General features: G+C 38.3%; 1 protein-coding gene across 2 annotated transcripts; it reads right to left on the reverse strand.

The window, feature by feature from the left end:
* Positions 1-2072: 2072 nt before the first annotated feature.
* On the reverse strand, positions 2073-25616 carry atp8b3 (ATPase phospholipid transporting 8B3). 2 transcript variants are annotated; one of them, XM_077583961.1, is made up of 28 exons: positions 25316-25616; positions 24245-24313; positions 22002-22093; positions 21822-21935; positions 21429-21527; positions 19861-19922; positions 18114-18186; positions 17878-17948; positions 15203-15294; positions 14898-15056; positions 12824-12912; positions 11697-11890; positions 11409-11617; positions 10886-10917; positions 10628-10784; positions 9902-10090; positions 9683-9795; positions 9287-9454; positions 8999-9110; positions 8852-8927; positions 8646-8769; positions 7487-7673; positions 7178-7401; positions 6847-6930; positions 4437-4661; positions 4211-4349; positions 3447-3577; positions 2073-2707 (listed from the first exon to the last, which is right to left on the reverse strand). In XM_077583961.1, exons 2-28 carry the CDS (start codon positions 24267-24269, stop codon positions 2603-2605), a joined length of 3345 nt encoding a protein of 1114 aa, XP_077440087.1. In that variant the 5' UTR covers positions 24270-24313; positions 25316-25616; the 3' UTR covers positions 2073-2602. The 2 variants fall into 2 exon arrangements, with proteins under 2 accessions (XP_077440087.1, XP_077440088.1); XM_077583962.1 differs by lacking the exon at positions 21429-21527.
* Positions 25617-26164: the final 548 nt, after the last annotated feature.

A 26164-nucleotide genomic window follows, 5' to 3' on the forward strand; every position in this document is an offset into this window, starting at 1 on the left:
AAACTCTTCTCCTCCCAATCAATAGCATCCATTCCTCAGCTTTTGGCGGTCGTCCGGCTCGGGTCCTGGCCAAACGTGCGTCTTGCTTTTCCAAAGACAGGGCTGTTCACTTGGAGTTAATCAGAGGGACGCACACAGGCCCGAGCCGACCTTGAACTCACCTCAACGTCTGTCCACATGTTTCTCTTCGATCTGTGTACGAGTGTGTGCGTGTTTGTATCTTTGTGAACGACCAAGTGTTTCTCATGTTCTTTTCAGTATGGGTTGCAATATTTGTCATGCCGAAACCATTTCTCGACCAAAAACAAACGACGGCGGACCCGCGCCGGGCGGGCGGGCGATCGGTCCCGCGGCGGCGGCGACGACCTCGGCATTTACTGTCAAACAGCCTCACGTGCGTGTCATTTCGCCTCTACGGGATTGGTCGCCCCGCCCACGAGATGCGGGGGCCTGCCGACGTGGACGCCCCCCCCCCCCCAGTCACACTGTGCTCTCCCTCTTCTGTTACCTGTTAATCAATCAGAACCAAGTGTCTTTGTGATGGTAGAAGACAATCAGTTTCAAAACAAAAGGTAGAGAGAGAGGGGCAGTGGGGGAGGACAAAGGGGGAGGGCAAGGACTGAATCAAATCATGGGGGGGGGGGGGGGGTCAAAGAGGCTGTCTGAGTCACGACGGGCTGCCGTGTCCTACTGCCAAACATCTGGTGACACGTTCCGTCTACATGCCGTCATTTAAGACAAATCCTATGAATACGTGAAAAAAATTCACCCCCCTCCCTCACCCGCCGCAGGGGTGCTGTACCACGCATCCTATACACTTACATCCGCTGATGGGAAAAAAAAAAACACAAACAGTAAAAGGCTCCGGTTGGTGGCTTTTGCACACAGAACTATGCAAACACCTGACCCCACCCAATCTTAATCGTTGCTGCTGGGTCAGAGTGTAGAACCCTCCCCACTATCACCCCCCCTCCCCCCTCCCCATATAACCCCTACCATCCAACCACAGCGGGCAACAGAGCGCCCCCTTGCCGCTCAGGGTTAAAGTAGCGAGTGGCCGGGTGGGGGGCGACGCACTGATGTCACACAAAACTGCCACTCACACAAAATGGAGTCCATTTAGCGATGCTCGGCCGTCTTTGCGACCCCCAAAAAGCGCCAAGGAAGGGCCGCACACAATCAACGCAAAGACGCTGACATCGCAACTCGTACGTTTACAATGTGGTCTGGAGATGGTGGCTTGTATTGCACTGGCAGACACACGGAGGGAGAGGGCAACGTCTGCCTTTTGAAACCAAAGATGAAATCAGAGGTACGACAATCGGGCGAGCGAACCGACAACGACAAGGCAATGTTCAGCTCTCCACGCTGCTCTACGGGTCACGTGATATATAAGCGCGCCATTCCGCCTCGTACATACACACACTTTCATCAACTCAGCGAGTAGACGAGGGATATGCCCACGCGCAAACGTCTGTTCAGAAAGCCTCTTCCCCCCCCACGCCCCCCCTCCCACTGCAGAAGCCGGAGAGCCTGTGGAGGACTTTGTTTTCTTTTCTTTTCATTTTTTTTTAAAGTTTCACTCTTGCTGAGACTTTGAAAAGAGAAATGGAAAAATAACTGTTACGGAAAAACAACAGCTTAAAAAGGATAATATGGGTAAATTTGCGTGTTTTGAAATAAATTAACAAAATAAAACGATTGTAAAACAAAGGACGTGTCGTCATTGGTTTGTTGTGCTTGCCTGCCAACATTTATGAAATCTCTAATATACGTATATATACATATGTCTTCAGTAAGGAACGAAGTCATGGAATGAATTAAAACCATACAAACTTTTTCCTCCGAAAGCTGCATATAAAGGGTCACTTTATTATTATTTTTATTTTTATTTTAACCTAATAAACACAGTAAAAGCAATCCATCAGGAAATTATTTATTGTTATTTAACAAAATATATATACCGCTAAAGGTGATATATATATATGTATATATATATATATATATATATATATATATATATATATAAAAATATAAAATAGGATACGTTAGAATAGATCCGCCCCCTCCACTGATCACCAGCTGAATTCCATCTCCACATTTACAGTTAAATCAATAGTAATATGTCCATACTTGAGAAACATGTAAACTGTAATATGTTCCCGAATCGGACCTTGACATTAAGCAGAAAGTGGAGGAAACCATTTTTGTTTCTGAAACAGAAATATCGTGATTCTTCAAAGCTGTAAATTTCCATGTCACCTAGTTTTTTGACAGTTACATGACTAATGTGGCCCTTAAATAGGGTAAGAATGTCAAATGGCTCCCGGACCGTAGTTTGGATACCATTGCTGTAAGGTACCATCTTTCACTAATAATCTGCATTATATTCAATTCATTCAACAATTCACTGTACACAAATTCTACAGTTTATTTAAAAAAAAACAATTGTCTTAAATATGAGTGCGGGCTCAAAAGAAAATAATCTACAACTGCTCTACAGTGTTGCGGTACTTGGGAATTTTTTGGTTTCTTCATGATGTGTCCAAGTTCTTGTTCATTCATTGCCATTCCTCAACGTCCCGAGTTTACAACCCGTGCTTCAGACTTGTGCTTGAGTGGCGGCAAACGAAGAACGGCAAAGAGAAGTCTTCCTTCGTAACCGTGACGTCAGTTCCACGGGCTGGCGGGCTGACATGCTGTGAACCTGCATCACATCCAGGTAAAGACTTGTCAGCTGCTGCTAAACCATGATTGATAAAAAATGTGAATGGAAAAGGACTCGGCATAGCAAAATGAGTTGGAAGTTACACAAGTAGATTCCGAGACACAGTGGGAATAATGTTGAACAAAACTTCGACCTCAAAGTTTCATTTTCATGAATTAAACGTTGTTCAGTATTCCCGTACTTTTTAACCCTGCAGAACCCAAGAACCCTTTTCTTCTTTGGAAAATTATGAATTATACATTAAATGACTGCTATAAATTAACTCAACACCAAAATCTATGTTTTTTCAATGTTTTTTTCAATTTATTCCCTAATTTAGGATTAGGGCGAAATTTGACCCTTTGGGATTTAGGGGTATCATTTCGAAAAATCTGAATAACAAAAACTGTCAGTAAACTATTTAGAATTTAAGAAAATAATCAATCAAATACACAGCTACATTGAACAATATAATTTTTTTTTTTTATTTGTTGCATTTTAGCCATCTTGTCACCACCACTAGATGGCCCCATGCAGGGGTCAGAAGTGGCACTCTGGACTTTTGAAGTTGAATTTATAAAAAAAAAAAAAAGGTCTTTGTTATTTGAGTAGCAGAATTTATAGGGGCCAAATTTGACCCCGTGGGTTCTCCAGGGTTAAACATGCTTTTTTTTTTTTTTTTTTAAGGAAAACATAGAGATGAGCTCAACTGTACAGCTTTGATTTCTGAGCTTCTCACCTTATGTTTGTCGTGGACAGTTCGGATGACACTGAAGGCGAGGAAGGTCATTGAAGGCAACACGGCTGCGAAGGCTGTGAGGAGAGCTGTGAGCCACACAACTGGATCTGTGAAGGCCTCATCAGATGCACCTGGAGAAAGGCCCGCAAACGGTCAAAACCGCGCAGTTCAGTCCATCCGTTTAATCAAAAGAGATACAAGCCTTTTAATAAGCAGCTTAAAAAATACATTCATTTATTATTATTGTGAATCAGTGACATACTTTGTTCAAAATACCGTAAGTACTAAGATTTTTTTTTTTGTGCCAAAAAATGAATGTTAGTCACGAAATTTCATGCATTTATTATCTGCTGCGATTTATATTCCAGAGCAATTTATAGTCCAAAAAATACAGTATTCGGCAAGGCTACTATAGTTAACAAAAACAAACAAAATATCTCAAACTTTAAAAAATTATTAATAATAATAATAATAATAATAATAAAATAGCTAAAATGTCAATTTTTGTGTTAGCCAGTTCATCTCATACATAAACGTTCAGGGTTGACTATTAAATGTATCCATTTTGGCTGGGCCGATCCACTTGTGCATGGCTGTTCACCTGTTTGTTATTTTTCTTAATATCTTTTAGATAAGCAGGCACTCCAAACAGACACATACTTGTACTGTATGTACGTTCAAAAAAATTAAAGTTACTTTTCCATAACATGTCCCTTTTTAAATTGATAACAACTATGACAATGATCAGTCAAGTTGAATCGTACCGTAAAATAAATAATCAGCCGGTGCTCTCTGGAACAGGAACTTGCTATGTGTGATCCTGGAGCAGATGAAGTATAGCAGCAAAGAAACGCACACGGCTCCTATGTTGAACTTTGTCCAGTGTCTGGTCAACAAAACAATCTGATGGGAGAGAAGCGATGTCATCTTGAGATGAGGTCAGGCAAAAAATGATAATACTGGTGTTCTATTCTTTTGTGCAACTCTGACCTCTATGTTGGCAGTAAATACGGCTGCCATGGACACAGTGACCGCCATGGTCTGGTAGTCGAAGGCTGTGTTGTAGAAGACGCCACACGGGATGAAGAAGAGAACAAGTGAAGCGTAGAGGGCGTACAAGAGTGACGTAAACAACACCAAGGGCCCGGAAAGCTCTTGCCTCTGTCCGCACTTGTACAGCTCGGGCCACCTAAGGCTGTTTTCTGCACTCACGTCCTACAATGCAACAAGGACGTCACTTTGCAGTATGTGGCCACTATAGCTGTAGCCACACAAATCTAATTACAGGAACACTGGGCAATGGATGCACCTTTATTTAGACGTGGATGATTTAGATACACAAAAAGTAAGAAACACAGATCTGTAATTTAAATGAATTGCAACAATGTGCAATGTTGATGCAAAATTTATATGGTTGGTCATTTTGACCTCTTTGGGGCAATGGCTTAATATTTGCTTGCTGGACCCAGGTTGATTCTCACCTGTAATTAATAAAGATATTTAGTAAAATAATGTCCGTTTGATGTGAGATCGAGTCCGGGCTTCGGCCTTCCTGGGTGGAGTTTGCATGTTCTCCCCGTGCTTGCGTGGGTTTTCACCGGGTACTCCGGTTTCCTCCCACATTCCAAAGACATGCATGGCAGGTTAATTGAACACTCTAAATTGTCCATAGGTGTGATTGTGAGTATGGTTGTTCGTCTCTGTGTGCCCTGCGATTGGCTGGCAACCAGTTCAGGGTGTACCCCGCCTACTGCCCGAAGCCAGCTGGGATAGGCTCCAGCACCCCTGCGACCCTTGTGAGGAAAAGCGGTCAAGAAAATGGATGGATGGATGGAATGTCCGTTTGATAAAATCGGCCCAAATCCAAAACAATCTTTATTCAATTTCTATAATAAGATGCTAATTGTGAATACATTACAAACACATGAGTTACCTAATATTAATATTTCCTTGGGGCTGTAGTGTTAAAGCTAAAGTAAAAGTTAGCTCACAGTAAATTTAAAAGCTAACAGGAACAATAGCTTGCTAAAAAGCTTATGCTATAGCTAGCGCTACTGTTAAAATTAGCCGCTAGCAAAAAGAACGTATGTGGATACTACCTAAAAGTTACGCCAAGTGGATCTAAAGTATCAGCTCAGGCTGTACCAATACAACAGCTTTAGGCTAATGTTAGCAAGTAGGGCTAAAGCAGGGGTGTCCAAACTCGGTCCTTGAGATGTTTCCCTTCTCCAACGCATCTGAAGCTCATCGGCAAGCTCTACATAAGCCTGATAACGATCCTGTTCAGCGGAAACAGGTGCGTTGGAGCAGGGCAACGTTTAAAACCTGCAGGACTCCAGCCCTCGAGGACCGAGTTTGGACACCACTGGGCTAAAGGGAAAAAAATGACTTACCATAAAGTCGTTGTAGCCTTAGAGTCTGTAAACAAAGTTGGTTGTAATAGAAGGTAATAGAAGTTTCATCCAAATTGTAAATAGTGTACCATGAGGATTTCTAATTATCCATCCACCGTTGAGCTGCAAATTAACCTTCCTAAACTCTGTTGACTTAACTTTTTTGACCCAACAATGTGTTACCAGAAACTTATAACACAAGACATAGCATTATTAACCAGGAAAATAACAATTGTACATTAAACACGAAGGTTGATGAAGAGATATGACAAGCTTTTTTTCCCTTTTTTTTTCTTTTTGAACCATAAAAGTGTTGTGCCTTGCATTCATTTTCAGGTTCATGAAGATTAGAGGCAAATGGTGTGAAACGGGAAGTCAGGGCCTTATATAGAGGAGGAGCTAATTGGAACATACCAAGTGCCTGCAGTGTGAAAGGGGTTGAAATTTCCTTGCAGCATAAACAGGGTTTATAGGTTCAGTATATACATTATTTAATTTTATTTTTTTTAGTTAGTGAAAGTTTACTTCCATGTTTTTTTGTGCTGTATGTTTCCTCCATTGATACTTAAATTTTAAATAGTCCTGAGGTTTTGCACAACCAACTTTAGCATCAATCGTGTTTACATATATGATATATGAATAAATTATATACATGAATTTACCTTGTGTGTGACGACATCAGCAACAAAGAAAACTAAATTTTAGCAAGTTGGGATCAAACCAACATGTTATGTTATGTTATGTTATGTTATGTTATGTTATGTTATGTTATGTTATGTTATGTTTTGGTTATCCTAGCATAAACAGAAGATCAGCCATGGTAATGTGATGATTCGCATTGAGAAGATGAAGGTTTATTTTATTAGCCTTCCTGCTGAGAGTTTTACTTAAGTTAGTTTAGCTCCATTTAAGTGTCCTTGTAACAGACTCGTCTTATTGAATTATCTATCAGTATACCGTATTATTGTTAGCATTATGAATGGTAGACAAAAAGCCAACTTTCTCACCTTTTCAAAGAAGGCCACAAACAAAATCTGGGATGATGTGTAGAAGGTTGTGTAAAAGGCAATGAACCACGTCTCATACAAAGACTGCAAGACAGAAACATTACATTTTGTTGTTGCTGTTTTAAAGTGCTCTATAAATAAAGTTGAGTTGCAAAAATAGAAACGATTGAACTATGAATACAGTGAACTCTTGCTATTCACAGGGGTTAGGAATCAAAATTCTCAATGGGAACAGCAATTTTTGGGGGACCAATTCTGTAGTTTAAACCATAAATACACACCAAAATCTGACCCAAAATACTTTTGGACTTGACTTCACTGAACAATCTACCTGAGCACTGTAGCCGTTGAAGATGCCAAACCAAAGGTGCACCAGCGCAAAACTACACGTTTTGAACAGGAAGTAGCGCAGGAACAGGGAGATGCGCCGATACGACCAGCGCCCGTGGACCAGCAGAAGCTTCTGCAGAAATCTGAAACGGGACAATGAGAAATCTGCGTTCTGTACGGCTTGACCTCCCTCCACTCCCGCCAGTCCTACGCCGACGTGGGCTGCTAGAATGGACAACAAACATGATTCAATACTAAAGCGTGAGGAGAAAAAAAAAAACCTGAATCTTGTTTTGGAACTTCCACTCACTCTTGATCATGTTTACATCATTGGCGCCATCTCCAATGGACAACGTGATAGAGCGCGTGTGCTTCCTGACCAAAGTAACAATGTCGGCCTTCTGTCCAGGTGTTACCCGGCAGCACAACACGGTCTGACATTGTTGCGCTAGGCTCATGAACCTGGCACCCCACTCTGGTCTTTGGTCAAACTCTGTCTGTAGAGAAACACCAGGTTAACTTGAGGTGGTCTGTGGTCTAGGACGGCCCCAAAATAATGTTTGAGGTTTTTCATTTTGAAAAGATTTGAAGAGATTTTCATGCAAATAATTGCCATCCTTTTGACTTTACCACTCCATTATATTATGAGTTAGAGACATATGTGTCCCCCTTCCATCTTAAGCACAAAAACTGGAACTGGTGGTGTTCCACAGGGCTCTTTAATTGGTCAACTGATTTTTTTCATTACACAGTGATACCTTTTAGTTGCAAACCGTCGCCTGACAGCATATAAAGGACACATACTTTTTTTTCTTTTCTTTTTTTAGAGGTGGTGTAATACTCAGAGCGTGGAAAAATCAAAAAAATTACGAGAAATACATTTGCAGATTTGTGACATTATAAAGTGGCAAATTTGCGAGAGAAAAAAACATCAGAACAGCAGATCCAACACATCAATTTAGCGACTTGTACCCAACGCTTCAAAGTGTGAATGCTTAATATGATATGGTTAATTTCTGCTAAAGCAATTACTATTTCCTTATTTGAAAACCCAACCGAAAAGTATTGGCACAAACATTTGAGTACGCTACGTGTATTTCTCGCGAGTTTCTGAGTTTTTTTTCTCGCAAATCTGCGCGTTTATTTCTCATGAATTTACGATTTTTTTCTCGCAAATTTGCCACTTTATAATATAACAGATTTGCAAGTTTATTTCTCATAAACTTGTGATTTTTTTCTCGTAAATTTGTCACTTTATATTGTAGTTTGTTTCTCGTAAATTGGTGAGTTTTTTCTCGTAATATTACCACCCACCCCACCTAATTCATTATATATATATACACGTCGTACCTGAAGGATTTTTGTGCTATGAGCCACAATTTGGTATATAAGTGAGCTTTACTAATACCAGGTGTTATTTATGGTAATCCACGCTATAGTGCTATAGAAAATGAATTATTCATGTTTACCAGCTCAGGACCAGTCAGGACCACAGCAGTCTGTACTTCAGCTTTCTCCTTTTCAACAGCCCACAGTTCCGTCTGTCTGATTTTATGGAAATAGTCCCCTGGGTCTGGCAATTGGAGGACCTGTCTGTGGGTCAAAGACACAAAATCAGTAATATGATGCATTCATGTTCCCAATGTATATTTTTATTCTCCTCATGGTTGTTGACCTTAACTCTTGCCATTCCAGTAATCTCACGCCAGGATCCAGTAGTTTGCAAGCATATCCAATGTTGACTGCCGTCTCTTGAGGTTTGAAACAATGACAATGTGGAAATACAGTACATGAGTGTTTTTTATACTTGGTGTCGGCTTACCTTTTTTGTCCCCCGTAAGCACCCATACTTTAATCCCAGCCTGTTTAAGAAGAGAAATCGTCTCAGGAACGCCTTCCTGGAGTCGGTCCTCTATGGCTGTAACGCCTAGAAGCTAAAGTAGCAAAATCTATAGTGACAATGTTATTCATACACTGACAAATGTGTATCTTATATCATATAGACAAATTCGATTTTTTTCCCAACCTTTTTAAGTTTCAAGACTTCTTAGAGTAGTTCTGCATCACGACAGAAGTAAACACATTCACTTCTATTTCATAGCGAGCCCACCTGGAGGTCTCGCTCCATCTCATCATAAAGCTTCTCCAGCAGGGTGCTGCGGTCAAAGGTCACCATGGCAGCAGCCCGAGCTAAAGTTTTACTCCACTGTTCCCACGACGCCTCAGAAACGGATCGAACGGCAACGCACAAGGTCCTCAGACAGGCCTGGGAAAACAGCTGGGGAAAAAAAAACAGCATGAGTGCAGACCTCCGCCAAGGCAGGCCAATCCTTAACATGACTGTTTAAAGCCATATTGTTCAATGTAAACTCTGTACACTGGTTATTCGCTATTCACAGTTGCATTCAAGAATTCCCTTGGGAAATTAGCCACATGCTGCTTCACCAAGCCTAAAGACATTAGCTTAGAGAAGTAGATGTTGCACAAGTCTACTTCTTGCTTGTACCTCCAGGGCTTGTTCAGTGCTTTCCTGATGTGGACAGTCCCTCTGCAGCCTCTCCAGTATCGCTATGTCAGCTCCTTTGCAGTACAGTTTTAAAAAACCCTCTGGCTCCCGGACTGCATAAAATGGGAACAAAATCAGTAAACCTTGGAGAGCAACCCTCCCGAAAAAAATAGCAGTTGAAAAAGGGAGGATGAGGTATGAAATCATTGATTCCCTCACCCAATACTGACATCCGTCTTCTCTGGCTGGTGAAGTCAAGCAACGCCAGCAGCTTATAGCGGCGCGTGACACCCATCTCGGAAAGCACCATATCGTCTCGTGTTCGGGACAGGAAGACCCAGCCCAGTTCCCTGGCGGCGCCGACAAGAGCCTCCTCATCGGGAGACGCGGCTTGGTAAACTAGAGTGTCTGAAAGGAAATGAGTAAGAGAATACCGTAAACCACACCTTAGCCTGACAGCGTTGCACAGGTAGAGTTGAAGTAGACGGTCAGCAAATAAAACTAAAGCTAAAGATAACCCATAGTTGTTTCCACAGACCAGAGAAAATATGCGCTAATGAGTATTGCCGGATTTGTTTCTGTGATGTTTACACCAAAATCGCATTGTTTGATAGTTTAAAATGACCGCAATGGTGATGCTAATTTCAGTTAGCTTGAGTTTGTCATTGAATGCTAGCTCAGCATTAAGCTAGCAAACTTACTTTTTAGGCTAATAAAGGCAGTGATGCTATGTAAAAAGTACTTTGAATGAACATTTATGACATAAAAAGCTTGAATTTTTAATTTTTTAAGAATTGTTCGCCCAATCTGCCAAATTGCTGCTTGTTGTGAAATGTGCTCATACTTGTGACTGAAATTTTCGCTCCCAATTCAAGGCACAAAATCAGCCAAGCCATGACTTATGTTTAGTGAAAAACATTCGTAAATTGAGGTCTCACTGCATACTTTCTTTCCACTGGGCCATGACGGTGTGACACACAGTCAGTGCGGTGAAGAATCGCTTGATGGTGGGACACTGATGTGCTCGGAGACGCTCCACCAGGGTGGGATCCCGCATGAACAGACCGCCACGGGAGAATGGATTCCAGGTGAGGTCCATTGGCTATCCATGCAAATGTATGACGGAACGCACATTTTATGTAACACAAATGACATCAGGCTGTGGATGGTGTAAGAGAATTCATAGAAGTGATCATATGGTACCTCGATGTCCTCTGCTCTTGCTGACGAATCACCTGTTGGAGTTCAAATGAAATGTTAAAACAACCACCAACAATACATGGGTTATGTAGTAACAAATGCTGAAAATATACAGTGATGCCAGTTCAATTCATTCATGTGCAACACAAAACACTCATGTCTCAAATCATCTTTCCCTATTGAAATGAATGGGAATAACATTAATGAGTTCCACTCTTACAAAAAAATAGAGCTCTTCTAGAATTGTATTAACTAAACATTAACTGTTTGAAGTCTCTTTTTTGAAAAATCGCTCACTATCTATCAAACTGCTACTTGCAAAGTGAAATGAATATTTTGCCAACATACAGCGCTATCTAAAAATCGCACACAAAAAAGAAAAACAAACAAAACATCCATAAGATTCAAACGTGTCAAATAAAAGGTGACGAATATCAGCGTGGGCCTTGCATCTTTCAATTTTTCCGATGGCCTCTATTTGAGGAATATTGCTAACATTTCAACACAGAAAAAGGTGCGACTATACCGTAGATTTCCCCAGCTATGCAGCATTGCCGGAAGAGCAGACGATTTTGGGTCAACGTTCCAGTTTTGTCACTCAGCAGGTATTCCACTTGGCCCAGCTCCTCACACAGTGAAGTATTCCGGGCCTGTGCTGGACAATCTGTCTCAGACCAGTACATCTCCAAATCCCAATGAATAAACTTGCTTTGGAAAGTGTGGATCAGCTCAAACCTGCGCCAACACACACACGCAATCATCAGCAACTTAACATCCACACCACCAAAATACATCAGGGCATGTTGTAACTGACGTGACGTAGAGCATGATGGGCACGGCTGGGCTGAGCAGCATAAAGTAGCTCCAGAAGACCAGGAAGGCGGTATAGACCGGGTCACCGTTGATAATCAGAGCAGACAGAAACTCTGTACGGCTCATCACCCGGCTCGTGAACACCCCGCAGGCGATGGCCAGAAGAAGCACGGCCAGCAGCAAAAACAACATGATCTGTGGATGCCAAACACACGTACAGTGGAAACACCATTCGGTGTACCGTATACGTGCTTAACCCTGGAGAACCCAAGAACCCTTTTCTTCTTTGGAAAATTATGAATTATACATTAAATGACCGCTATAAGTTCACTGAACACCAAAATACATGTTTTTTTTTCAATTTTAACCCTTTATTCCCTAATTTGCTAATTTATCAATATATTTATATAAAACATACTCCTAGGCATTCTGCAACATGATATGAAATAGATTAAAAAAAACAAAAAAACACAATTTTACCATCTGGTTTGCTGAGAAGATGGTTTTGTTTGGATTGATTTCCAGCTCAACAAAACAGCATGTTGCCAGCCATCTTGTCACCACCACTCTGGCTCATTTAAGCGCAATATTCATCCACTAGATGGCCCCATGCAGGGGTCAGAAGTGGCACTCTGGACTTTTGAAGTTAAATTTGTAAAAAAAAAAAAAGGTCTTTGTTACTTGAGTAGCAGAATTTATAGGGGCCAAATTTGACCCCGTGGGTTCTCCAGGGTTAAATCCCAATATTAACGTTATGCTAATCATTGTGCTTGCTAGCTCGTCCATGGCGTTCTGCGTCGTTAGCATTGAATTAAACGGGCAAAGCTATGTGGCCGTTGTCAAAACTCAATGAGTATTTCTCTTTGTTTTAAGTTTAGTTAGATAGTAAACATTAACTGGTAGTGGCGATAAACATACAAAACCACATTTTGTTCAACCAATTCTTTGTATAGCAACAGTGTGCTAATTTTAGAATCCCTACTGGAGTCATATTTTAGACTTGGAAAAACACAAGAAAATGTCAGATGGGGTTTAGTGTAGCTGTGTACATGTAAGCAATTTCATATGTATAATATGTAAAATTGTAATTAATAACTAATGCATCTCATTAGATACTGCAGCACTCACCCCGATCACCGCTCTGTTGAGACTATTCTCCAAGCGAGTTCTCTTGGCCCGTACTTTCCCGCAGTTCCTCAGGATCTTCGTGTCGGCACCTGGGTCGGACGAGAGCGAGAGTTCAAGCCCTGCCTCAGCAAGGCGGACAGCCGCTGATGTGCCCTTGAGCAGGATGACCTTGCTGTACACAGGTGAAACCAATAGAGAAGTGCCCTCCCTTGCAGGCATGCGTGGACCGACTTGTTTTCATAAATACAACATACATTCTCAAAAACTGAGAATGGAAGCCCTCATTTTCAACGGGACTGTCATTTATGGACAAAAGTCTTAGGACACACCAATTAATCGAACAGGGGTTGGAATTTAGTATCTTTACTCTTCATGTTATGGAGACATTTTGGACGATTTAGGAAAGCTCCTCAAGGCATTCTTGAATGAGTTTGGAATGGAAGAACTTCAGAGATGACCTTGAACTCAACCCTATCAAACATCTTCGAGATGAACTGTGCCTCTGTGCCACTTTTTCAATGCTTTTGGCGTCTTCATCAGAATCACTCAGTCAAACACGGACATCCCCCCCCCCCCCCCGCGCCGCCACCACCATCTTTTTAAAAATTGAGATTTTTCTTCTTCTTTTTTTTATTCAGTGAATATGCAAATTTGTGGGTGCTGAACTGCAAATATGCATTAACTGTCGTTTTAAGTTGTAATATCACCATTCATCACTAGATGGCAGACATGGCTTGGTTTGCACTTACACTGGGTCTACCCAAAACTACATGAGTAGATATAGGCTTTATATATACACATATATATATATATATATATATATATATATATATATATATATATATATACTGTATATATATACTGTATATATATATATACATATACACATATATATATATATATATATATATATATATATATATATATATATATATATATATATATATATACATATACACACACATATATATATATATATATATATATACATATACATATATATATATATATATATACACACACATATATATATATATATATATATATATAATTTTATTTATTTTTTATTTAACATAGGACCTCAATGATATTTGGGGAGGACATGCACAAAATTAGTTTTTGCACTCAATGTCGGTTTGCTGGTCAGCAATTATATGCCATTCCTCAAATGCAGGAAACCCCCTTTACACTACGGGGAAAAAAAGAAAAATAAATCACAGTATGTAGTTATTTTGTTGTTTGGATAGTTGATCGTTTATTCATGCATTGAATTATATTATGAAAAAAATGAAATATAATATGAACACATATTTTGTCCATATCCAAAAAAGCTATTTTGTCATAACATCTGGTTAGGAAATGTGTGGTCCTATGTGGCCCCTTGAGTAGCACTGATGAAAAATTGTGGCCCCCTCCAGCATTTAAGTTGCCCATCTCTGATCTACTTAATAAAATGACACTGAAGGTCAATGGAAAATCTAAATTTTTGTTGGGGATGAAATCTTATGGTGATATTGGTTCAACTACAATCAATTTTGTGGGCCTTCCCAGACTAGTGCAAGTTTTCATAGCTGCAAAGAAGAGTGCTATACTTTCCCCTCATTTTCATTTGCCATGCCGTGTACTTTTTGTGTGAAAGTCAAGCTCAGTGGAACACGTGTGAGCCGGGTCACAATCGAGCTGTATCGATACACGTGATGTGACAAATGTCGTAAAAAGCCATCTGTAGAGGATTTTGACGTATGGATCGGCTTCTCCAGAACTGAAAGGGTCACGGCGCCGAGATCCGTGACACCTCCCGCTTGGTCCAGTAATATCCGATCAATGATCACTTAAAAAGACTGGACGAGCGCGCGAGCTGATCCGCGAGATGCGAGATGACCCACATTTCAAAGGCACTGTCCATAATTAGCCGTATAATGCATTCAATGTAACATAATTTGCCTTTGAAGCAAGTGGAGGCCACAACAGAAGGTGAGCTAAGGACATTTTGGATAACATTCTTGTTTGTGGTCTCCTTGCACAGACATTTTGAGGGTTGATTGTAAATGTATATAAACGAATGTAATCGTACCGGTGTATATGATCAAAGCGTAGGCGATCGGCGTGTTTCGTAGGACGGTCCCCCTGAGGAGGAGATGCTCGTTGTCCAGCAAGAAACGTTCCCCTCTCCAGTGCAGCTGCCCTCTGAAGGTGTACATGCTGTCATTGGGTTCCTCGCAGAACACCACGCCTGGAAAATGAATTCAAAGACTTGTTCATTTATGATTAATATCCGTACATTTTTTATAGCACTTGTTACAAGTCAGCTGGAGTCTATCCTTGCTGACTCGACACATATAGACAAATTGTTTAAAAAAATATATAGATATATTTCACCGTCAAAGTTGGCGAGCGTACACTCCGAGGGTTCGGATGTCAACCGGTCGTGCGTCGCACCGAGAGCCTGTCGACACTTCAGGTTCGTCTCGCTGCAAATAGGAGAAAAAATGCTAGTCAACATTATTTTTTAATTTGCTTATTATCCATTTATCTATTTTCTATCGCGCTTTGCAGGGAACAGAATTTTTACTCCAAGTGCCAACTAAAAAAAAAATACTTAGCTCTCCAAGAACGTTGCATTAAAAATACATTAGTTGGCTAAAGTATTCAAAAATAAAACTTCAGAAGTCACTGCAGCTTTAATGTACACTTTGAACATTAACACTACACTTAAATGGGAAGTCAACCCAAAAATGTTCTTTATAATACAATATTTTTTGTGCTCCCCTAGTCTAAACTGGACATTCTGATTAATATTGCGTTTGTGGAATATGAATTAAAGGTGCATTGAGCAGTTTAAAAAGGGAATATTAAAGCTTTTTTTACATCATGCATGCTCCACCAATGCCCAGATGAGTACGAAGAGCCCTGACTGTTTTACTTTGACTGCACCTATCTGCTTTTATTGGCCCTTTATAGTAGAATGTGCGAACCCACACACTCCATAGTTTATTTGGGGAGTGAAGGGGGTGGAGTTTTTCTTACCTCATTTGAAGTCATGTCTTCGTTTGTCAACAGTGGCTGTCACTTTAAGATGCTGCCGTTACGCTTTCGGCCAGAGGTGGCAGTCGAGGGTAAAAAAAAGTGACAAACTGCACAAAGATCCTTTAAGTAGCTAAATTCACCCGGCTTTATTCATCTCAGGGGGCAGCCATTTTGCACTACCAGTTTGATGCACACTTCTAAAATAACAAATTTGCTCAAATTATTTTGGGGATAGATCATCTCCTCATTGTCATTGCGCTCACTTGTCTCCACAAAGTCTACAGTTCCGTCATATACTACAATACTGACCTTCGAACTGTACAAGGTTTTTTATTATTTATTTATATTTATTTAGATTTATTTAGATTTATTTAGATTTATTTACATTTTTTATTTTTATTTGAATATAATATAAATATATCATATTTTATTTATTTATTTATTTATTATGAGTTATTATTATCATAACATTGTCTATTTAGAGTCATGACTCATGACAGAACCTAACATGCCTTTTTTGGAGTCTACAGTTCCGTCATATACTACAATACTGACCTTCGAACTGTACAAGGTTTTTTATTATTTATTTATATTTATTTATATTTATTTATATTTATTTATATTTATTTACATTTTTTATTTTTATTTTAATATAATATAATATAAATGTATCATATTTTATTTATTTATTTATTAAGAGTTATTATTATCACAACATTGTCTATTTAGAGTCATGACTCATGACAGAACCTAACATGCCTTTTTTGGAGTCTACAGTTCCGTCATATACTACAATACTGACCTTCGAACTGTACAAGGTTTTTTATTATTTATTTATATTTATTTATACTTATTTATATTTATTTATATTTATTTATATTTATTTATATTTATTTATATTTATTTACATTTTTTATTTTTATTTTAATATAATATAAATGTATCATATTTTATTTATTTATTTATTATGAGTTATTATTATCATAACATTGTCTATTTAGAGTCATGACTCTTGACAGAACCTAACATGCCTTTTTTGGAGTCTACAGTTCCGTCATATACTACAAAACTGACCTTCGAACTGTACAAGGTTTTTTATTATTTATTTATATTTATATTTATCTATATTTATATTTATCTATATTTATATTTATTTATATTTATTTACATTTTTTATTTTTATTTGAATATAATATAAATATATCATATTTTATTTATTTATTTATTAGGAGTTATTATTAACATAACATTGTCTATTTAGAGTCATGACTCATGACAGAACCTAACATGCCTTTTTTGGAGTCTACAGTTCCGTCATATACTACAATACTGGCCTTCGAACTGTACAAGGTTTTTTATTATTTATTCATATTTATTTACATTTTTTATTTTTATTTAAATATAATATAAATATATCATATTTTATTTATTTATTTATTTATTATGAGTTATTATTATCATAACATTGTCTATTTAGAGTCATGACTCATGACAGAACCTAACATGCCTTTTTTGGAGTCTACAGTTCCGTCATATACTACAATACTGACCTTCGAACTGTACAAGGTTTTTTATTATTTATTTATATTTATTTATATTTATTTACATTTATTTACATTTTTATTTTTATTTTTATTTTAATATAATATAAATATATCATATTTTATTTATTTATTATGAGTTATTATTATCATAACATTGTCTATTTAGAGTCATGACTCATGACAGAACCTAACATGCCTTTTTTGGAGTCTACAGTTCCGTCATATACTACAATACTGACCTTCGAACTGTACAAGGTTTTTTATTATTTATTTATATTTATTTATATTTATTTACATTTATTTACATTTTTATTTTAATATAATATAAATATATCATATTTTATTTATTTATTATGAGTTATTATTATCATAACATTGTCTATTTAGAGTCATGACTCATGACAGAACCTAACATGCCTTTTTTGGAGGGGGAGATATGGCAGGAAGTGAAGCAGACGTGCTTATCTGCATGAAAAGTCTCACCCATCGATGTCAGCCGTTTCCACATAGGACAGACTGTGTGGCTCGGAGCTGCAGAGGAGCAAAACATCTGCCTGAGAATGAACACATGAATCAATCAGTAGTGCGGAAAAAGGACTACAATCAAAGTCTTTTTGACTCATTAATCACGCGCAATTAAATACATGATCTAAAACATAATGTCATTTGCGCATCATTCTACTGTCATTATATTTCAAATGAGCAAATAAGCCGCTCACAGGAATGGTTTGGTCTTTATGGATGCGCACGATATCCCCCACGCACAGATCCTTCCACTGCGCCGTGCTGAAGCTGAAACAGATGGCACAAATACAGATATCGTGTGAATGCTGAGAGATGGTTAAAACATTACAACACAAAAATGAAAACTCCAGATGTCATTGCGAGATGCCCTATGTTTCCGTGTGCTTGTCTCAGCATGCATACTATCATTTTGTCTTGATTTATAACAGCACCAATGTTGATATGTGTGTCTCAGCATTCAGGCTATTTTGTGATTATTTGATGCACAATAGCGGTAACATGAATATTGCTCTCTAATCATTCATTTTTACACAACATTTGTCTAAGTGCTTATCACACAACATTCCACAATGTTTTGGGAACAAACATGGCACGACAATGGCAAAAGTAGAAATGTCAGTTTCTCATGATCTTGTTTTTTTTAGTATTACGACCATTTGTGATTGTTGGAATGATCGTCTCTCAGCATTCATGCAATTAGCTTTTAATGCACAGCTGCTATTTGTGTGAATGCTTGAATCAATCCTATTCTTTTTGGACGTACAATTTCACAATTTTTGTTGTTGTACATTTCTAATGCATATAAATAGGAACGCTTGACTCTCAGCATTTATACCGATTTGTACACATTAGCATAAGTGTGAAAGCTTGTCTCTTACCATTAACATTATTATTATTATTTTGTTTTAACATAAGCATTAGCATTCACATAATTAATTTTGTTGCACAGCAACATTTATGTGAATGCTCGTCACTCAGCATTTACATACTTTTTTGAGCACTTAACCACATATTTATTACAATCATTTGCATGAATGCTTGTTTCTCATATTTTACATAATTGCTTTTCGATGTACAATAGAAATACGCATTATATGTTGTGTTTTTAACATACGAGAGCAACAATATGTATGTGTATCTCTCAGCATCTGCACACATTTTTTGACATGCAGAAGATGTATGTCTTTCAGCATTCAGGCTATTTTTATTCATTCACAACGTCAGTGTGAATGCTTGCATTTATTGAATGCACAGTATATGTGCAGTGCATTCTTGTCTCTCAGCATTCATAATATTGTTTTTGAGGCAACAGCAACCGCGTGAATGCATGTCTCTCAGCATTTACACTGATTCAGACAAACACTAGGAACGCTTGTCTCCCAGCATTCACCAAATTTTTACGTGAATTAGCATTCGTTTGAATGTTTGTCTTCATGTTTGAGCATGTTTTTCCCCTACACACAACACCATTAATTTGAATACTTATCTCTCAGCATTCACATAAATCTTAAACGTCACACAAAAACAATAACTCTGGTGCAAGCGTTAAATAATATATAGGATTTCTGATTGTGTTCTTAATTTGACGTTTAATGCCTGTCTCTCAGCATTCACCCAACATTAGATTTATGAAACAACATAACACCTGCATCTGAGTTATTGTTTTCTGCTGCTATGAGCATTTATAGTTTATTGATCCTTCACAGCATTCTCCTAAACCACCGAACACCTCCCAGAATTAAATTGCATTAAAATGATGAAATAACAATAAAACCACATGCTGAGAGATCACTTGATCTTGTTTTTCCCGCGGAATGCCTCGTGCCTGGCCTTGGGGAGCATCCAGGCTTTCACTCATTTACACTTCATTAGAGCTTCATTAGAGGCCCGTTTGGCAGCATCTGCTCCCAGGGAGGCTCGCACCCTCCCGTCTTTGCTCACCTCTGGGAGATGAGTACGTCACACGGTCGCGAGTTGACCTCCGAGTCGCTGCGTCGCCTCCCCTGGAAACAGGACAGGAAGTGGTAAAAGTACGCACGTTCCAAGTAGAAGTGTGAACACGTATGTAGACAAAAAGAATGGTAAAGTAGGAGTACTATTTTTTTATTTTCACTTAAGTAACAACGGTTAATTATATAAAATACGGTATATGCTGTGCGGTAAACGGCTGACAGGGAATAATTAATGGGGAAAACTTGTACTTTTAACGTTTAATTGTTTTTTAAATTATTTATTTTGATGGTAATATTGCAGAAAATATCATTATCACGGTGACTGTTTTTATTCCACCTTGTTTGAGGTGGGTACAAGAGCACACCTTTATTTTGAGCTCTACAACAGCAAAACATGTTATGAATAAATAACTATAATAATAATAATAATATAATAATAAATGTATTATTTGCTTACTAAGCTCTATTGATTGGACAAGTGGGCAGTTAAAAGCGTTAGTATGTAACTTGTCGCTTCAACATGACGTCGGATGCATGTCATGCCGCTTGCATGAGATTCTCGGGATGTAACCATATCCAAATATACGAAATCATCATGATATGAAGGTCACGATGCAATAATTATCACGATATTGTGGCGATACAAAAAAGGTCACAATATTGTAAAAAAAAAAAAAAAAAAACAGCTCATACTAAAAAATACACACACACACAATATTTTGCTTTTGTACATTACAACAATGAAAAAAAATATTATAAATATTATATATAAAAATATATATAAATAAAATATACATATTGAGGCACTTACTTGCTAATGCAAGCACACATTGAGTTTCTACACATTTGTTTCTGTTCACAAGCAAATTATGTTCCCCTTCACCTGACAATTAGCATGGATTTTAAACAGAGAAGGGCCAAAACATGCCTTGTGAAAATTAAACTGCACCAAAAAAAAAAAAAAGTAGCCACCAGAGTGTGCTAGGACTGCGCAAATGGAAATCAACCTGACTAGCAGATAAAATCAGCAATATGTCATCTCCTCTAGTTGGATGCAATTCGCTTGTTTTAAAACACAAAAAGTTGCATAAAAGATTTCATATAGCAACAAAGTATTTGTACTTCATTCCTTCCACCGCTGCGGACAGGCGTTGAATGAAGGTGGCCGTGAAAAGGTTGAGACAGTAGAAAGCAGGGACGCCATTACGCGGCCCACCAGCGGTGACACCGGCCTTAAGATTTACACCCTTTGCTAAATGATTAGTCAATATGGAGGGGTCAAGCGAGCGTTTCAGCCGGAGAGCCGTTAACGACCGTAACTCAGCCGTGCACTTAACCAGAGAGTCGCGCATGCAAAACATCACCCTGGCATTTAAGAGGGAAAAGCTTTAATGATATGGCGGGGGAATTAATGCTACTGGGACGGCTGGTTTTAGTCAATGAGGAGAGGACGAGGAGTCAATGAGGACGACGAAGGAGAGTGTGGAGGCTTCTATGGCGACTCTTAAGAGAGTGTCAACGGTGCGTTGGGTGACCGGCGGGACGTGAGAGGCTCACCATGTCGTTAATGAGGTCCTTCACGCCTCTCACGGCCAGAATGAGGATCAACGGGATGACGGAGATGTACCACTGGAAGGACGAGATGATGGGGACGCACTGGGAGACACGAAAACACACAAACAGCCAGTGTGTGTGGATGAAAAGAAATGCTTGTTCCATTACTTATTAATACAACAAATCCCTCTGGTGTGCTTGACTTGACCACCAGGGGCAGTATAATACAGTCATGCAGACACAAGTGAAGAAGACTTTCACAACTACTCTATGTGACTTAGTAAAAGGCAATAATGATCAGTTTTTTGCACGGGATAAAGAAAATCTTGACATTTTGCCGCCCATTTATATTGCCAATGAGAAGACGGCAGGCTCAGAAGAGAGTCAATAACCAACCTGCAGCGCCATCATGAAGAGGAAGTAGAGATTGGCGGCGCGTTGGAACTGCTCATACAGCGTCAGCGGCACAAAGGTGAGGACCGAGTACTTATAGCTGCGCACCTGGTTGTCCTGGCAACAAGGAGACTTAATCAAGACGGACTCATTTTGATCTCGGAGGAGGGAGCCGCCACTCACCGAGCATCGCCCCCAACGAAAACCCAGGAAGGATTTCTTCTGCTGCTGCTTGTGGTAGCAACGTTGGTTGGCCCTCACCTGCCACGTCACACCTGTGACAAAACATGAAGCCGTGTCATGACATCATCACGCGTGTTAACATGTCAGCATCTCTCAAGGAAGCCTCAAATGACTCTAAAAGGTCCAGTCTCAATACCCTTTTGAAGTGCGAGTATTGGGACAGGCCCTAAAAGCGTCCGCGGCGGAAACGTGAGCCACGGAAACAAAGGCTGCAGTGGTTCACTAACTCGGGTCCATCAACTGTTACTTAAATAATTTGCAATAAATTATTAGGTTGATTAATTTGATGTATATAAAAAAACAACTACAAAAAACAACGTATAGCTATATTAGGGGACTGGCAATAAAACAAACTAATTACTGCTGTCTTCAGCTTTGCACCAATGAAAAGTTCCCACACGACATCTTTGTGTGCATGCAGTATTTCCAGTGCTCTCACACATTTTTCTCATATAGAGTTGTACAAATATTTGCTTCTTGGAAAGCACATACCACGGGTCAAAAGTCTCCAACATGTCAATAGATAATTATTTGGGGATGCACTTCGGAGAAGCAAGCTTTTTTATTCAACAGCATCACGGCTTGGTACTAGTTCAGTGTGCACTCATCATATGCAACTTTTTCTAGCTCACTTCTCTTTTTTTTTTTTTTTGATAAATGTTTTTACTGTACAAATGTTCACCGTTACCTAGTGTTTAATTTTCTTATTCTACTTTTTTTAAAGACACTTATATACATATATTGTATATATGTATATAAGTATATATATATATATATACACTTATATACATATATTTTTTTTAAATATCCAAAACATACCAACAATATTTTTTTTTTTTTTTTATTATTATTTAAAAAGAAAGTCACAAAATTTGATGATGCACACGTTTTACTATAAAGCGACAAATACATATACGGTCACTTTTGTTTAGCTGTTTTCTTCTTTTTCGTTCTGCATTCTTTAATTTGATTTAAAACACGTGGCAGCACGGTGGCTGACTGGTTAGCACGTCTGCCTCCCAGTGCAGAGGACGTGAGATCGAGTCCGGGCTTCGGCCTTCCTGGGTGGAAGTTTGCATGTTCTCCCCGTGCTTGCGTGGGTTTTCACCGGGTACTCCGGTTTCCTCCCACATTCCAAAGACATGCATGGCAGGTTAATTGAACACTCCAAATTGTCCATAGGTGTGATTGTGAGTTTGGTCGTTTGTCTCTGTGTGCCCTGTGATTGGCTGGCAACCAGTTTGGGGTGTACCCTGCCTACTGCCCGAAGCCAGCTGGGATAGGCTCCAGCACCCCGTGACCCTTTTGAGGAAAAGCGGTCAAGAAAATGGATGGCTGGATGGATTTAAAACACAAACTAAACAATATTCTGGAATAAAAAAATAATAATTCAACATGCTGTACATATTTGTTTTATTTATTTTTTATTCATCTTATTGTATTATATTCATTTGGATTGGCAATTATTTTTTCTTCTTTTTTTCTGTTCAACAGAATGGATTAATAGAATTTTGTATTTCTATTTATTTTTTAAATCTATTTTATTGATAATGAGCAGAAGCGGAGGCTTTGTGTGACGACGCCTTTTCAGTTTTTTCTTTCTGTCTCAGATTTTTTTTTTTTTTACATTTTCTCTAAGATTTTTGAATGAAATAACTGATTGAAAAGATAGCAACTGAAGACACTACTTCTATTAAAAAATAATAAATAAATATTTTTGTTGTATTTCTGGGAGGAAGCACAATGTGATCGTGTTTTTCATCAGACAACTGTCACAGTCATGTTTACGTACTTTTTTGTTATCGTTTTTTGTTGTAATTGTATATGTTTTCCACAATATTTTTGCAATCTCGTCATACGTAAAACAATGTGCAAATTATTATGCTCAAATTGCCTTTTTTCTTTGTGGGAATTAAACTTTTTTTTTTTTACTTTTTTTTTTTTAATACATCTATTTCAAATTAATTTGGTTAAGTTCCTTTCTATTAAACAGGTCAAGAATATTTAGGTTGAAAAAAAAAAGTCAAATTCTATGCCAGATTAATTGGCTTTAGGATTAGTTTGGGTCTTTGTAAAAATGACTCCCCTTTACATGGGGTTGAAGAACCCCTGTCTTACAAGACCACACAATAAAAGCTTGGATGTGGACTTGACTTGAAATGATGAGCTGAAAGAAGACGTACCTGATTGTGCACTGTCCTTCTTCATGATGAGGAGGACGACGAGCTCGTTATGGAAGTGCACGGCACGTACTGGGAGCAGACAAAAAAAACACCTTTTGACTCTGTTATCTTGTAACTCATTACAGCGCGTTACCATGCCAACGCATGAGCAGACGCTGCTCTGCAGTGAATAGTTTGTAAATTACTGCACACCCGAAAAGCAAGCAAGTCAACTAGAAGAACAATTAGAGTGGAAATGAAAGAAGTTGAGATTTTGAATAATATATATAGTATTATTAGATTAAGGTATGTTATTTAGATTTTTTTTTCCTCACTAAAGCTTATGCACATTTTTTTACATAGTTTTAAGACCGAATTATTCAACATTATGTTGTTGTTTTTTTAATACCATTTTCTCACCTTTTACATGCCGTGTTCAACAACATCATATTACCTTAGTTTTGTACATCTTGTACATACAGGGTGGATAGACTCAGTGATTTTTCGTAATAAACACAACTTTAACGTTATTTTAGGGTGGGGCTAAAAGAGTCTTTTAAATTGGAAAAGCTTTAAAATACATTTTTTGGACATTTATGGCAAAATCATTTTGGTCATTTAAGATGGAACAGCTTTGTTGCTTAAATGCTACTATAGTTAGCAAGTGTTTTGTATGAGGGTACTTTGTACTTTTGTGGTTTGACAAGTGTAATTATCTTGCTTTTAGGTTTAGTTTTACAACAAACTTCAACTGGGATGGAAATAAGCAACTTTTTGAAGAATTGTTTACTATCTGCCGTTGCTGTTAAGTACTTGGCCACTGTATTAATAAACATTTTGGTGAAACAAAACTGAATCAAAGCATTTTTGCCCAGATGTTATTGCTATTGTCACAAATTGTCCCACTGACTAAAAATAAATAAATAAACTTCATTGGCCAACTAATTCTTGTCAGGTGGCAAATAAAACATTCACATTTTACTTTCTTTCCCCCAATAACAAATACAGTACAGGAACCTCGTTAGCACATTCTGTTTGTGAAACAACAGGGGGGAAAAAAACAACAGATAAAGACAAAAATGCAACATTTACCTGCTCAGCGTGACGGTGACAATTCGCAAACCATCGTTGACACTCAGTTTCAGCTCATACATCCCTTCTTTCTCTATGCTCATACAGTAGTGATGTAACACAGCAACGCCTACCTCGCTTCCAGGTGTGTCCTGCATCACGCAATTTGTCCCCAATGCAACCTACACCTGAGAGCAGAGCAAATGGGAGTGGAGGAAAGGCACCAGCCTAATCTTAATGTTGTCAAACGCTCAAGAAAAACGGATCGAATATTCACTCATTCCAAAATGGGATTTTGTGAACCAGCATTTCTCGGGGAGGGTTTGTGGGAGTGCTGTACTGGATCACAACTCATTAGCAAGATGGATCCGCTTACAAAGCTTTGCATTCAGTGGCTAAATCATAAGCAGGTGTGTTTGAGTAAGCAAAGTGTAAACATGCCTTTAAATAAACAATACAAATGTACTACACTAAACGTTCAGGTGCACTTTTTTAAAATTTGTTGTTGTTGTTTTTTTTCAATTAAATGGAAATGTATAGATACTTTCCTTTTGTTAGAAAATTCCCTGCTTATCTATCTTTTTTCTATATCCAAAACACAGTCAAAACTTTTTTTTGTTGCTAACCAAAACACACAGAATTCTTGCTTCATTTTTGTCTATATTTTTCGTTTCATGAGGCTAAAAAAACAACAACCCTCACAACAATTACAGTAAAAATACCTGTTTTTATTGTAAAATGACACACATATTAACCTTGATGTGTATTTTTTAACTTACCATTTAATTCTGCATTTTGCCCTTTTCATATAAAACACAAAGCAAACAATAATCCTGGATTTAATCTAAAATAATAAATAAAAATAGTATT

The sequence above is a fragment of the Vanacampus margaritifer genome, chromosome 13, assembly GCF_051991255.1.
Source record: "Vanacampus margaritifer isolate UIUO_Vmar chromosome 13, RoL_Vmar_1.0, whole genome shotgun sequence".
NCBI classification, from domain to species: Eukaryota; Metazoa; Chordata; class Actinopteri; order Syngnathiformes; family Syngnathidae; genus Vanacampus; species Vanacampus margaritifer.

Bases quoted from the DNA above. Each gene is read 5' to 3' on its own strand.
- atp8b3 (XM_077583961.1), bottom strand. From the start codon at position 24,269: ATGAAGAAGGACAGTGCACAATCAG. The intron at 21,936-22,001 runs GTGAGTGGCGGC...CCTTGTTGCCAG, and splicing joins TTCGTTGGGGGCGATGCTCG to GACAACCAGGTGCGCAGCTA. The intron at 11,891-12,823 runs GTGAGTGCTGCA...TGGCATCCACAG, and splicing joins TCAACAGAGCGGTGATCGGG to ATCATGTTGTTTTTGCTGCT.